Below are 15,190 nucleotides of genomic sequence, written 5' to 3'. Positions count from 1 at the left end.
AGTTTTCTATATTGTCTTAGTATTGACTTCGTAATTATATTCATGACACTTTACTGATTGTACCTGTATAGAACATCATTGGGCCTTTTCATACATGTAACATGGTCTTACAACAGATATTGTAGCATCTACTTTGTAAGTATCAATATTGATGTCACATTGCCTTTTTTATATGCAGGTTTTGTGTATACTATAGAAAACTCATTTATATTACTGTATAACTTCCACTGTGACAGGATACCTACAGGTAAGTTTTCTATACATGGTTTACTCATAGCATCCACTTCATGAATATAGTTAGTATAAACAATGCATCAGTGATTTTACCTGTACAAGGAGTCAAAAAGTGGCCTTAATACTGATAACTTGAATTGATTATTTAGCAAGTAAGTAAATTGAAATTTTATTTTATGGTTAAGGATCTTGGATGAGATTTTATTCATTAAGACATGTATGAAAGAAGTTGCATTATATTATATACCTCGAGATCCAGGGGCCCCGAATGGCCGAGTGGTCTAAAGCGCTCTCCGTCACGGATCACTGCCATCTCACCTCTGTCTGCGTGGGTTCGAGTCTCGGGCTCGGCTAATGTGGATATGTGAGAAAGCTTGCTGGTAGCTTCTCGTGGGTTGGTGGTTCTTCCTCCGCCATTAAAACTGGCCGCCATGTTTAGCCTATCTTGTGCTGAAAAATGGTGTTAAACCCTATAACAACAACAACCTCGAGATCCTTATAGTGAGTGGCATATTATTTAATTTTCAAGGACAAGTTTGATTAGAATACATAATAAAGTAGTTTGTGTTGCTCAATGATGCTAGAACTGAACATTGACAAATGCTTTCCTTGCAGGAAGATAATATGAACACTTCAAGATTACTGTGGGAAGCAGATAAACCACTGAGTGAGAGACTGAAAATTTCTAGAGAGGAACCTATTGACCCCATACCACATCAGTTGCTTCGCAAGGTACTGAAAAATGCATAAAAGTTCTCAAATAAGTGAAGAAATTAAATTTGCAAAGGCCTCAGTCTCATGTCTGATGCAAAATTCTGGCTCTCAAGTTGAATTTTCTTATTGACCTTTGTTGCAAATAATGGATTCTATTAAGTTTTCATCACCTGACTGCAGCCTTTCATCACATGACCTTCTACTGTCAGCATATATTACACACAAAGTGGAAAGAAAACCCTAATTTCCATTATCACTTTAACACTTTTCACAGTAGTTGAGGTAAGCATTAATTGCAGTACATTTATGCACTGAAACAACCAACATTTGAAGTTAGGGTACTGCAAACAGGACTCTTTGCACTGAATGACCAGCATTTGAAGTTAGGGTACTGCCAACAGGACTCTTTGCACTGAATGACCAGCATTTGAAGTTAGGGTACTGCCAACAGGACTCTTTGCACTGAATGACCAGCTATATTTACAGCTTCAGATTTGAGTAAAAAAGGCCCTTGATATTGGTATTTGTACAAATTCATAATCATTATTATTTTATGAAGGTAAATCAGTTCTTTGTCAAGTTTAAATTGATTACTGTATCTTTTATCTGACTTGATTAATCTAATGGATTAGAGTAAACTTTATTATTTTGTCACCTCTTAACATATGTGACATTGCAAAAGCTTTTTAACAGTTCAGACACTGTGTATTGTCATTCACCTTAGTGGTTTCAAGCACTGTACTTTGAATAATGATATGTATTAAAATGTCATTTTAAAGTGTTCATTGAAACTTTTAATGTGAGGAAATTTTCAGTGGGTATTTTGCTCTTTGAAAGTCACATCAATTTGTCACTTTGACCTTGACACTCATTGTTAGCTTACTGGTCATATACCAAAAGAACAGGGATAGCCTAATGTTGTCCATTATTCGTCATTTCATTAGTTCAGATTTGTTATTGCTACATGAAGGATTGCCATGAAAATGTACACACTCTTTCATTCCAGTGTCTGACTGGTCCTCAGTGAATATTGTACTGCTCAGACATCCAAAATGGGTGAAAATTGACCATCTTATCAGTACTCTTCTTGACTGGATATTTTTCTTTATAAGACATTATTTTCTCTATTTGGTTCTAAACGAATATGGTGCCAATCTGATGTCCAATATGGTTGCCATGGCAGACATCTTGAAAATCTTGTTATTGCTACTCCTCTTGAATAGAGATTCATATCAACATGTGGTTTTCACAGGAATATTTTTTGTCTACTTGGTCCTAAATGAAAATTATGCTGCATAGACTTTCATTATGGCCACCACAGTGGCCATCATAAAATCTTGTTATTACCACTTCAGTCTACTAAATGGATGGTCACATCAACATGGTGTTTTTATTAAAAGACTTATATTGTGTGGTTGATCCTGAATGGCAGTGATGTTGATATGACATTCACTTTGGTCAGCATGGTGATTATCTTGAAAATTTTGTTACTGCTACTTCTCAAGATTTATAGCATACATGTGACAAAACCAGGATCTCAAATCGGTAGATTTACAAATATTGATCAGTATATTGGTTTCTAAACCAGTAGATTGTTATATCAGCATTAAGTGTATATTTAAGAGTATTAAAAGCACAAAAAGCTAATTTGTTTGTCCAAAATATGAATTCTCTTCAAAGTATATTAGAAAAGCAAGTTTTGAACATAAATTGGATTTAGATTCTAATTTTACAGTGATTAATGGTAATCACTATAGTGTCACTTAATGAAAAAAGAATTGTTTATTTTATTTTCTTCACTGCAAAGATTTTTTAAAAGCATCCAATTTATAATTTTTAGTTTCTTTGACAAGATTATTGTCTAATGACCACTGATGACTTTGGCTCCATACCTAACAGGCACCTAACCATTTCTGGTCAAGATTCCCCCTTAATCACTTTATATTTTGCGAAGAATAGATAATGTTCTTGTTGTATCAGCATTAGAATTTTGTAATCACAGGACAACTATGCTCAGCCTGCAAAGAAAGGTGCTGGGTTTGTGCGGCTGCTTACTGCTTGCCAATAGTCTACAAGCTATTTTCACTCCATGGAGGAAAATCATGACTTGGACTTGAGATGGATTCTCAAGTGAAATTCTCAAGGACTTTACTCTCTTTTGTATCCAAAAATCTGTTGAAACGTTTCACCACAGTAAATTAAAAAGCAACAAAGATTGACTTAGACTTTAAACAAACAATGAAAAATACATGATGTATTTATGCTTTTATTTAAATGCACAAAAACACAATCTACCTGTTGAATGAAAAGTACAAGTAGATCTATCTCCATGTAACTTACTTAATTATACTAATTAATTACAAGAGTTGATGAATAAGTTCTATAGCAAATGATTTAAATAAAAAGTTACTTAATTCAGTTTATCTTGTGATCCATGATTCAGACATGTCATGAGACAGCGTTTATAGTGACAGAGAGATTGCATCTCTTAGATTGTCTAAGCTTTCATAATGGTTTTCCAAAAATGAATCTTTCAGTTTTAGAGTATGCCAGAAGGTACAAGGATCTAAATCAGGGCTGTATGGTTTGTGACTTGGGTTTTCAGTGAAAAGCTATGCATTACAGACTTGCATGTGTGTGCAGAGGCATTATCCTGGTGCAAAATCAAACTTCCTCAGTTGGTCTGGGCACATTTTGCACAAAATCTGCTTCACATATATTTTATCTGGTTACTGTGGCATTGTATTGTCCATTTAATGTGGTACCATATGGTTCAGAATTATACCTTATATATTATACCTTATATATTGAAGAACATAATGCACATAACCATTTCCAGCAGATTTGGAAAGGTGTGATTTTATAGGTGATGATAAGCTTGTGTGCCTCCGTACACTGTTTTGTCTTATACTCTTTGGTTCAAGGTAGTATATTTAAGTTTCATAATATTGAACGATCTTATTTAAGAAATTATAGTCCTCTACTTTGTGCATGTGTAATAATTTCCTGCAGATGTTTACTCTTAAATCCATTTGTTCTTTATCATGTACCTTTTGCATCCAATGGGTACAAACCCTGTGCAATCCAAATTGCTTGGTCAGAATTTCCCTCTGCACTGCCATATGAAATATAAAAATTGTCTGCTACGTTTTGGACAGTAAAAATATATGTCTTCCTTTACATATATTTTCGTAGAATAAACTATCTCTTTTGAAAGAGATGTCCTGGACCTACCTTTTCTTATATTATCTGTAACAGTTTCCCTACCATGATTATAGTAAAAGTCAAAGAAGTCACGTAGGCATATGACACCGACTATTTCTGTAATGGGTGCCATTTTTTTATAATTTGATTGAACATACCTTTAATGGCAAGTATTCACTTCCTTTGGATTCTTATATATCCATATTCCATTGGAAGGTCATTATTTAGATGCCTCAAGAAGCGCATATGGCAAAATCAATGTTAAAGTACATAGACATTTTTGGATGAAATGAACCTAAAGGTGTGATCCAGTACAATCCAGAATGAATGTTGCATGCTGTGATGTCACAAAGAAAATGATGCATATTGATAAAGAAATTGGAAGTACCCTATATAGTGATGATTCCACTTGATGTGCTCTTGTCTTGATGCAAGTTTAGTACATGACCACCATTGTAAATGACCATAGCAATCGATCATTTTCATCTGGAAGTTTTTATGGATGGTAGTTAAGGTGCAGAGCATTCAATAATAATGACTGAATAGACTTTGCTTAAGGAAAATTAGTGTTAAATTTTAAAAGAACAATTTATATTTAATTTAAGATGAGTAAATGTGCATATTTGACCCATGTGACTTTCGCTATAAAACCTTTCAGCCTACTACTGATTCCATATTTAACAAGTACTTTAGACACATGTGACAGAACCAAGATTTCAAGCTAGTAGATTTACACATTTTAATCAGCAGATTGACTTTCAAGCCAGTAGATTTTTTTATGAACATAACTCTTACCTGGTTTAAGGGGATTAGAAAGAAAGGAAGTGGATGGGTTTTTTTACATCATGTTTATTTTCTTCATAATGAAACAGCTTTGAACTGATTCTGATTGAAACTTTTACAATAATAATGAATGAATAGCAATTAATGTGTTGTCAATTAAATGAAAAAGGAACAGTTGTATATCATAGTTCACTACAAAATTTTATTTTTATAAAATCCACAAGTATTATTAACATCCTTCACAAGATCACTAGCTTGTGACCACTGTTATGACTCTAGGATCTTAAAAAACTTGCCAAGAAAGAACGATAACCAGCAAGTTTTGTGTAATATCAACTATTAATTTATTTTCCTAAAATACAAAGTGAAGAATTAAAAATAATTTACAGTCTGGTGAATGAATTCCTAATCTCCTAAAAGTTCCATCAATTCCATTAGTTTCATGTAATCCGAATATGATCCAAAGGTATTCCAAATGATAATTGTGTTGTACAGTTGTACCAGCAATACAGAAGAATAACTATGTTATAAATCCAAGTGTCTTTAAATGAATTCTTGGTAATCCCAATATAGCTATTAAATTAATCAAAATGTCCTTGAGTGTTTCACAGTAAATCCATACAGCTATTATATGTCCATGTAGTCCTTGAATGAATGTTACAGTACTGCAATTCGAGTGAGTGATTATGTTAAATAAATGAATCAGTCCCCTCATATAACTCTTACAGGACCAGTAATGCCATTAAGAATGAATAATTCTGTGCAATAATTCACATATATAGTGCAGTAAAACAAGAATGGAATACAAAGCTTTTGAATGAATCATAAGGTATTACAAAATCACTTTGCAATAAACAAGGGTTATGTGGTTTACTCAGCTGATCAGGAAATAGCTCATTTACCTTTTGTTTCTTTTAGGAAATCCATGACCTCTATTCTAAGAACTGTTGTCCTTACTGGATATGTGATGTTTACTTGCACTTATCAATACAAATGAACCCTGAAATTTATTAATGAAATCAACCTACGCACTATACTTTACTCCTTTCAAAAAGTGCAAACTATGATGTTAGAATATTAGCATTAAAAATGTCATTAACTAAATGACCCTTCCAAAACTGTTATTATGAAAATGATATACATAATATAGATATACATAACACCACTGATGACATTCATTGTAATTGTTTGTTTCACACTTAGCAATCATGTTCTCAATAGTTTTCTAGTCAGATATCCTCTTGTTTTGTGAAGAACGGAGAATTTGCTATCTATAACAGCATTAGAAGTGGCAATGACAAAACAACCATGCTCAATGTGCAAAGAAGCTCAAACGTCAGTTTTCCTATAGCTATTTTTAAGACTGTTGACTACTTTTCAATACTCCTCCAAGCTAAGTTTACCTTGAGGAGGAAGTTCCAGAGTTGAACTTGAGATATATTTCCAAGTCTCATATTTCTTTGCAGGTGAATTTTTTAGCATTGGAAGAAAATGCATTTTCTGCATTTTGAAGTGAATTATCCAAAAAAATATGAGATGCCCTCAACTATTCCAATAAATCTTTGCACAGTGCAATAACTACCAAAACATTACAAAATCTCAAAATACTAACTCAGGTGTTTCTGCTGAAATAACTTTGGGTTGGTCTTTCCATTTTATATCACCTCATCCAATAGTTGGCCCATTTTTTTATTCAAAAACTTAAACACTGTCATGGACCAAGTTAGATTACTTTGTTACTTGTTACACCTCATAAAGGACATTCCACATTTGGCCATAAACTCTTAGGATTACAGTAATAAGGTACTCAATTAACAGATTGTTGTGTACATTTTTTCCTTCTTAAGCCAATTACAAAGACCTACATCATTGCACCGTATAACATTTCTGATCCCCAGTGGACTGGTTCCAATGGTTTTTGTAATGTCCAGATAGAATGTATAAAAATTCATGAAATTTTTTGAAAAAGTCTTTTATTTTTCAAATGTGGTAGATGTAAACTATTAAATGATATGTGCAATAGACGGTCCTTCAAACAATATTTTTGTCCTACTGATGTTAGAATCACATGTATGGCTTTAGGTCCATAAATAGAATCCAGACTGGCTTTTATATGTGTAAATGATTTTCCTAATTTTATATTAAATATTTATAATCATTCTTTGTATGGAAATTGGCTATTTCATTTTGCCACTGCATATCCATATATGACAGAGAAATAAGTGTGTGTGTGAATTTGATTAGGATTTTTAACGTAGCTTTAACAATTTTTCAGTCTTATCGCTCCAGTGTCATATCATGAAATGTTCAGAAAATAAGGTAACAGGAATGTCAGAAAATAGTCTGCAGAGAAAATGTCTAACATTTAATAACACTGGAATAGTTATGTTTATACTGTTTGCCTGAAATACTGAACCAACCAGTCCATGTTCCAAACAAATGTCACTCTTTCACAAATGTCTTTTTAAAACATTTTCACACTCTTCCTTTCAGTGGTTGGTTAGTATGGAAATCCCTACTAAAATAAGTCAAGCAAATTTTAAGCTCACTCCCAATATGTTTTCCAATAGTCCTGCCATTTCATCTTGTGCACATTTTTTTCCACAATGTTGTGTGCATAGTAATATTTTCACTACTGTTGTCTAGTCTTGTTTCAACTCTCAGGATGGTTCCCTCAAGACATCTGGCTGGTCTGATCGATGGGATAGACCCTTCATAGATTTCATTGGATTTTGTTCCTGCGAGGGCTCTCTCTCTCCACATCTACTTCAATGGGTCACTATGACCTCTGTTCAACCAGAGGGTGTTGTTCTCAAAATCTACTCCATAGTTGTTTGTTATGGTTGTTGACTAGCTGACTGTCCCCAAATAATGTGTGTGTGATTTGGATTTTTAATGTAGCTTTAAAAAAAATTCAGTCATAATGCTACAACGTCTGCAGTGTGGCAGTTTATAGTGATGTCTAGCACTGGGGCATCATACCGCAGACATGTAGCATGATGTTCCACCCAGTCACATTATCCTGACACCAGGCCGACAAGTCCTAACACTAGCTTTTTAATGCTGAGTGTCCAGCGAGGCAGCTGTTAGTACCATTTTTGTAAGTCTTTGGTATGACTCGACTAGGGTTCGAACCCACGACCTCCCGCTTTCGAGGCGGACGCTCTAACCACTAGGCCACAAAAAGAAGTCACTTAGCTTGTAACATTATCAACTTTAATATGACACATCCTAAATTAAGACATTTTGCGTTATAGACAGGCAAACAAACAAAAAATTTAGTAAATAAATATTTATGAATCTCTGTAAATGGTAAAAAGTACAATTGTAAATGTGAAAGGTACAAAGTAATGTATGTATGAAAGTACTGGTATATATCAATGTAAACATACCCCCACAAATTAAATGACCAGAATCAAATATGTAAAACTATGTTAAAGGTACACAAATCAAAGGAAGGCATACCCCCATAACATGGCCAAAAAATGCTGCATAAGCTGCACCCTTATGTAACAGATGGTTTTAAAATATGTTTCATGAACCAGAATATTCCATGGAAGGACAAATTAGCTATTTCTCTCCATCTGCATATACAACTGATCTTCCCTACATTTGTCATTTCTGTTTGATAGATTTTGGATTCAAGCCACGGTAGATATGAGCAAGAAAACTGAGGCTCAGTTAGATTTGTTGCTCCATGAGTTATCTCTCATTTTTCTTATACCCCAGCCCTTATAGAGACCGGTATATAATAAACCTGGTGTCTGACCATCTGGCTTACTGGTGCATAATTTTGTTAAAGCCATAGCTTTTGATGTATTACCACAAAACATGGTAAATATTATGGTTATCATCTGAAGATACACATATTAAGAAATTGCTTTGCTCCTGCCATGTTTATTAGCATTATAGCCCTTGTTTTGTAGCTGTGCATGAGACAACCTCTTTAGCACTAGTCTCACAAGTTATCAAAGATTGCCAAAAAATTTGGTAGATATCATCACCTGAGTATGTGCATATCAACAAATCAGTTTGCACCTGCACTTGCTTTAGAGTTATTGCTCTTTTTTTGTCTTGTAGCTGTATATGATATAATCTTCTGTTAGAAGGAAAATTATTTCTGCAAAATAACTCAAGTTGTTCACCATCCAGTTTCCATACTTTTTGGATAACTTGCACTTGGATCCAGAATGAACCCTATTAATTAAATGGTTAAAAGGTAAAAGGTCAAGATCACTTACTGAAAGAAAAATCATGGTTTCTGCACAATAACTCAATTTCTCCACCATCCAAATTACCAATCTTACCTATTGTGGGCTTTAACAAGCAAGCATGGAAATTGTTATCATCGTCATCTGAAGATGAGGTCGCCAAATTACTGTGCTTATGTGACTATTATTCATTAATGCCCTTGATGACTTGCAGCCTGATGTAGTGAATTACAGAATATTGTAAACACAAGTAGTCCCACAGTTTTCAGTGGATTGCTATGAAATTTTATATATGTTATGATCATGATTTAAAAATCCATGTTTCAAGAAATAGACCACATCCCACAATCTTTGTTAAAGTGATTTTCCTTTGTGCCTTGCAGCATTATATGGCGTATGCCAAATCCCAGTTAGAGCCTTTCTCAACATCCTGCCAGAAATTTTTAAATTGTTATTAGCTTGGCCTCAGAGAGGAGCTTTCAGCGACATAAGATAACATATATGGGTCTTCTACCCCACATTGATGAACAGTGATATTCATGTGCATATTGGCTGATCAATATGCACTTTGGTTCAAGATTTAAGATGAAATTCATATTAGAAAGGTTTAAGCATTATATAATTTCTTTTGATTTTACAGTTAAATATCTAATAATTTGATAATGTCTTGTCAGAAAAAAATAGTGATCATGACTCAGTGCTTCATGTCTCATAAGGATCTGTTTTTTCTAATGTTGACAACTCCATGTGATTTAGCAATCAAGAGTGCATTACTATGATAATATGCATGTATCATGCCAAATGCTTGTTTTTTCTGATGTAAGATTGGGCTTTGTCAGAATAGTACTTTTAACATTATCTCCCCATTTTTGAACACTGTATTTACACATCATATCTCCATAGCCATTTGAGATATCTTCATGAAACGTTGTATGCCAATGTATCATGACTAGAAAGTTTGTCTTTTAAAAGAATGGTCTGTCTGATCAGCATTTTAATAGCTATCTACAATTTGTTTTTTGAAAAAGAAATTGTGTTCATTGGTGTCTCTGTTGGTCACAGTCCAATCAGGAATATCAATTTCTGGAATTTGCTTTCAATTTTATATTTCAGTATATTGGATATGCCAGAAAGTATGTACGTCCAAAGATTGGCCCAGAGGCAGCCAAAGTATTGCAGGTAGGCATTTTTGTTTTCAAAAAATTTATTAAATGTGCAGTATTCAATTTATGTTATTCATTCATATATCATTTACCTCTGCTTTACCAGCTTTTGTGTTTTCCAAAATTAGATTTATGTAAATTTTTGTTACCAAATAACCTTGGAATAATATTTAATGTTCCAGAAATAAAACTTAATTCTTAAAGATCATTGTACTGTATCTTAGATATTGTATGTGAATATGTTAGGAAATTAAGAGTACTTCAGACATTTTTTGTTTGTTTTTACATTTTAACTTAGGAATTGTATGACTTTGGATTTTGTATGCCTTCAGCACAAAAGCAGGTCTTCCTAGCCTTCACAAAAAGGAAGGTCAGTTATATACAGAATGAAAGAAGGACTGTAATTCCTTCTCTTTTATTTATTATTTTTCCAGTTAGTCATAAGAAATTTGGTTAAATCATTTAAGTGGTGCTGAATATTTGAATAAATGATGGAGCTCTTTATATTTTCCTGTACACTGTGATGCAACCCTTAAACCCTTTCAATTTATGCAGGAATTTTATCTGCAATTGAGGAAGCAACACCATACACAGGACAGTACTCCAATTACTACACGACAGCTAGAGTCTCTCATTCGCCTTACAGAGGCTCGGGCAAGGGTGGAGTTACGAGAGATAGCAACTAAGGAGGATGCAGAAGATGTCATTGAAATCATGAAATACAGGTGATCACCATTTGGAAAAAATATCACTGTAATGAGTGATTTGGTTACAGTGTGACTTGTATTTTATGTTTTAATAAGGCATTTATTAAAATAAGCCATTTATATTTTTTATGTCCCACCAAGATAGTGATCAGGTTATATTATGTTACCCATATCTGAGTGTGAAATTACAGAAATTATCCCTTTGAATATATAGATTTCATTATGTTTCATTATGTATTTTAGTATCTGAACTCAACATGAGTATATAGAATTTGAATCTACCATTACATGCTTGTGTTTAAGTCGAGCCCAACTGCAAAGAAATATAGATGATGATCTGCTGTCATATAATGCACTGGTAGGTCAGGGACTATGTTACATCTACTTTCAACAATCTTCATTGACCCAAATCTGCTGGCACAGTATGTGACGCCAGATTTGGGTTTGCAGTTTGCAGTTGGAATCGGCATATAAGGAAGTAAATGTGGTATGTCTGATTCTCTTCAGCAAACATCATTAAAAAAATCAGGATCCTAAATTTTCCTACCTCCTTATTTTCAGAATTTGTAATCATCTCAAAAGAACATACAAATTTCCATACCTCTAGTACTGGTACATTTTTGAAAGCAGATGAAGAAAAAAAATTGGAATATAAACTATGGAAAGTTTTACCGATACTCACAAGTGATTGCCAAATCATGCAACTACTTTGATTACACTAAATATCACATGGAATTACTAAAGGTGTTATAATGGGCAGCAACAAATGACACACTCTACAGCATGTGATCACACAGTTCCCTAACCAAGCAGTCAGCAACTCTGTTAAATTCTTTTTATCTCAGTTTCATTCAGAAACAGATTTTACCTGTATAACCTCATTTTGGACATAGTCAGACTGGTCTTCAGACCTATAGTAGCATTAATAACCGCTGGATTCTGTGGTTAAATTACTGAACCCATCTGACTGATGTTGCTTATTTGCATATTGCATGTTTTGTTTGGGATAGAAATCAACTATGGCAAGTGTGTGGTCATAACACTACAAGACCATGCTTCTTTTGAAAAACATCAAGAGATTATCAAAATTATAATATCTAACAGTGCATAACCTATCATGTTTGCAGTCATAAATTATCATATATTTCATACTTTTAAAGTTTAAAATTAAGTTTTAGCAGAAAAGAAATTAGATTGTTGTAATGAGCATTACCTTAACCATTATAATAAACTTCAGGAGAATTGGAGGTAAATTGGATTTTTGTTTTATTTTTGTTTTGATTTAATCTTGTTAAGGAACTGACAGCAGTCCTATAAAACATATGAAGAACATAAACAAGAGGGTTCTGTGCAACAGTTTGGAGTGGATTCATAGCACCTGCCCTCTGGGCAGAGGGATAGCCTTGTACATACATGGACATTATTCGTACACTCTAACTTTTATGTTTAGTTCTTGTTTGCTCTACCGCGTATGCATACTAGGATACCTGGAATCATTAAACTTGGTGAGGGGATGTGTCTTGATGAGCAATACACCCACATCACAAAAGTGGCCATATTTCATACTAACTTAGGCTTGTGCTAGAATCATCAAACTAGAAGACTGCATAAATCTCTGTTAGTAGCAGACACTTGCAGCAAAAGAAGGTCATTGTCACCTACTTTTCACATTTTATTGGCTTAGGTTAAGTTTTGCATTTAACTCATGACCACATAAGTTTTTTTTGCACTCTGTATTCATAGTTATACCTGGAATTGACTGCTTTCTTGCCCTAAGTGGTTAGACCATCTACCTCGGATGCAGGAGGTTGCAGGTTCGAATCCTGGTCAAGTCAAACCAAAGATGTATACAAATGGTACTAACAGCTGCCTCTCTAGGTGCTCAGCATTAAGAGGTTAGTGTTAGAACTTGTTGACCTGGTGTCAGGATAATGTGACTGGGTGGGACATGATGCTACATGTCTACAGCATGATGCCCCAGTACTAGACATCACTATAAACTGCCACACTGCAGACATCATAGCAATATGACTGAAATTTATTTAAAGCTATGTTAAAGATCCAAATCACACACACACATACCTAGAATCATAAAGTTAGTGAGGGAATACATATTGATGAGCATTATATTTGTATATTGTAATAGGTTACTCCAAACATGCTAACTTTGTATTGTACATGTGAATGCGTATATGAATTAAGTGAGTGGACTGCATGCATTCATGTGAGGCCTGAACTGTAGTAACTAATCGAAGGTTATTACTGATGTATGCACTAAGATTCTAGTTGTGGTCATGGTCCAATGTTGCTCATAACTCATAACTTCAATCCAGTAAATTGTTTATTCTAGTGGTGGACATCCGTAATAGTTCCCGAAACATTACAATGATTTTTTTAAAATAAAAAATTACAAAATTAACCTGGTCTTATCTTGCCTACATTTTGATATATTGGTACTGATATCAGCATAGATCAATAACCTTTCAACAAATCCTGATGGAATTTGGAAAGAACATTTTCTTATAATTAGATCACTAATTTTGTCTTATCAGTGCCATTTTAGACAGAAGTCAGATAAACCCTATTATTGTAGTTAGTGAAATTTCAGATGACTTTTTAAAAATAATTTCTCTTTCATGAGGTGTATTAAAATGATTACATTTATTATTATTAAAAGGGTTGCTTGTTTAAGCTCAAGAACTGAACACAAATCTCAAAATTTGAAAACGTTGCTTAAGAGTCTCCAGATTTAATTAAAATTTAGCAAGTGAAGAGAAACCAGCTGTGAAATAATCACAAATTTTCGCGATTCAACAGGTTCGTATTGGCTTGAAAATTTATTGAATTCTAGAGGTCGCATTGAAAAGTTTTTGAATTCTAGAAGTTGCATTGAAAAGTTTTTGAATTCTAGAGGTTGCATTGAAAAGTTTTTGAATTCAAGAGGTTGCCTTGAAAAGTTTTTGAATTCAAGAGGTTGCCTTGAAAAGTTTTTGAATTTTAAAACACAGTTTTGTTGTTGAAAAGCTTGAATTATTAAAAAAAAAATAATAAACTGTAATTATAAATAAGAATATTTAAAGTAGTTCATTGGGAAAAGTTGTACCACTCTTGTGGTCATGTGGTTAGAGCATCCACCATGGATGCCATTGGTTGTGGGTTTGAATCCCAGCTGAGTCATACCAAAGACTTATAAAAATGGTACTAACAGCTGTCTCACTAGGTGCTCAGCATTAAGAGGTTAGTGCTAGGACAGGTTGGCCTGGTGTCAGGATAATGTGACTTGGTGGGACATCAGTCATGCTACATGTCTGTAGTATGATGCTTCAGTGCTAGACATCACTATGAACTGTCACACTGCAGACGTTGTAGCATTATGACTGAATTTCTTTTAAAGCTACATTAAAAATCCAAATCACACACACATTATTTGGGGACAGTCAGCTTGTCAACCATAACAAACAACTATGGAGTAGATTTTGAGAGCAACACTCTCTGGTTGAACAGAGGTCATAGTGACCCATTGAATTAGATTTGGAGAGAGAGCCCTTGCAGGAACAAAATCCAATGAAATCTATGAAGGGTCTATCCCATGGATCAGACCAGCCAGATGTCTTGAGGAAACCATCCTTAGAGTTGATGCAAGACTAGACAACAGTAGTGAAAATATTACTATGCACACAACATTGTGGAAAAAAATGTACACAAGACAAAATGGCAGGACTATTGGAAAACATATTGGGAGTGAGCTTAAAATTTGCTTGACTTTTTTAGTAGGGATTTCCATACTAACCAACTACTGAAAGGAAGAGTGTGAAAATTTTTAAAAAAAACATTTGTGAAAGAGTGACATTTGTTTGGAACATGGACTGGTTGGTTCAGTATTTCAGGCAAACAGTATAAACATAACTATTCCAATGTTATTAACTGTTTGACATTTTCTCTGCAGACTATCTTCTGACATTCCTGTTACCTTATTTTCTGAACATCTCATGATATGAGACTGGAAAATGTGTACAACTGTCATTAAAATCTGTGACTATTCTAAGTCAGTTTCTTTTAATAATCTGAACCTTTGTGAACTGTTTTGTGTGTACCATATAAATACCAGAAACTTTCTTGCAAATGAATGTGCCATAAGCTTTGAGCGGGATTTCTATTAGTTGATTACAGCAGG

At 33.9% G+C, this 15,190-nt stretch overlaps 1 protein-coding gene across 1 annotated transcript in view; it reads left to right on the top strand.

The window, feature by feature from the left end:
* LOC149785236 (DNA helicase MCM8-like) overlaps positions 1–15,190 on the top strand; it is a 118,269-nt gene that overhangs the window by 87,704 nt on the left and 15,375 nt on the right. Inside the window, exons 23-25 of the mRNA XM_089979065.1 lie at positions 850–966; positions 10,260–10,325; positions 10,865–11,034. Coding sequence (XP_089835191.1) covers positions 850–966; positions 10,260–10,325; positions 10,865–11,034 — 353 coding nt within the window. The remainder of the gene's footprint in view (positions 1–849; positions 967–10,259; positions 10,326–10,864; positions 11,035–15,190) is intronic.

The sequence above is a fragment of the Sinohyriopsis cumingii genome, chromosome 13, assembly GCF_028554795.1.
Source record: "Sinohyriopsis cumingii isolate HCF-2022 chromosome 13, ASM2855479v2, whole genome shotgun sequence".
NCBI classification, from domain to species: domain Eukaryota; kingdom Metazoa; phylum Mollusca; class Bivalvia; order Unionida; family Unionidae; genus Sinohyriopsis; species Sinohyriopsis cumingii.
Note: the sequence above shows the minus strand (reverse complement) of the source record. Positions and strands in the feature narration are given on the sequence as shown.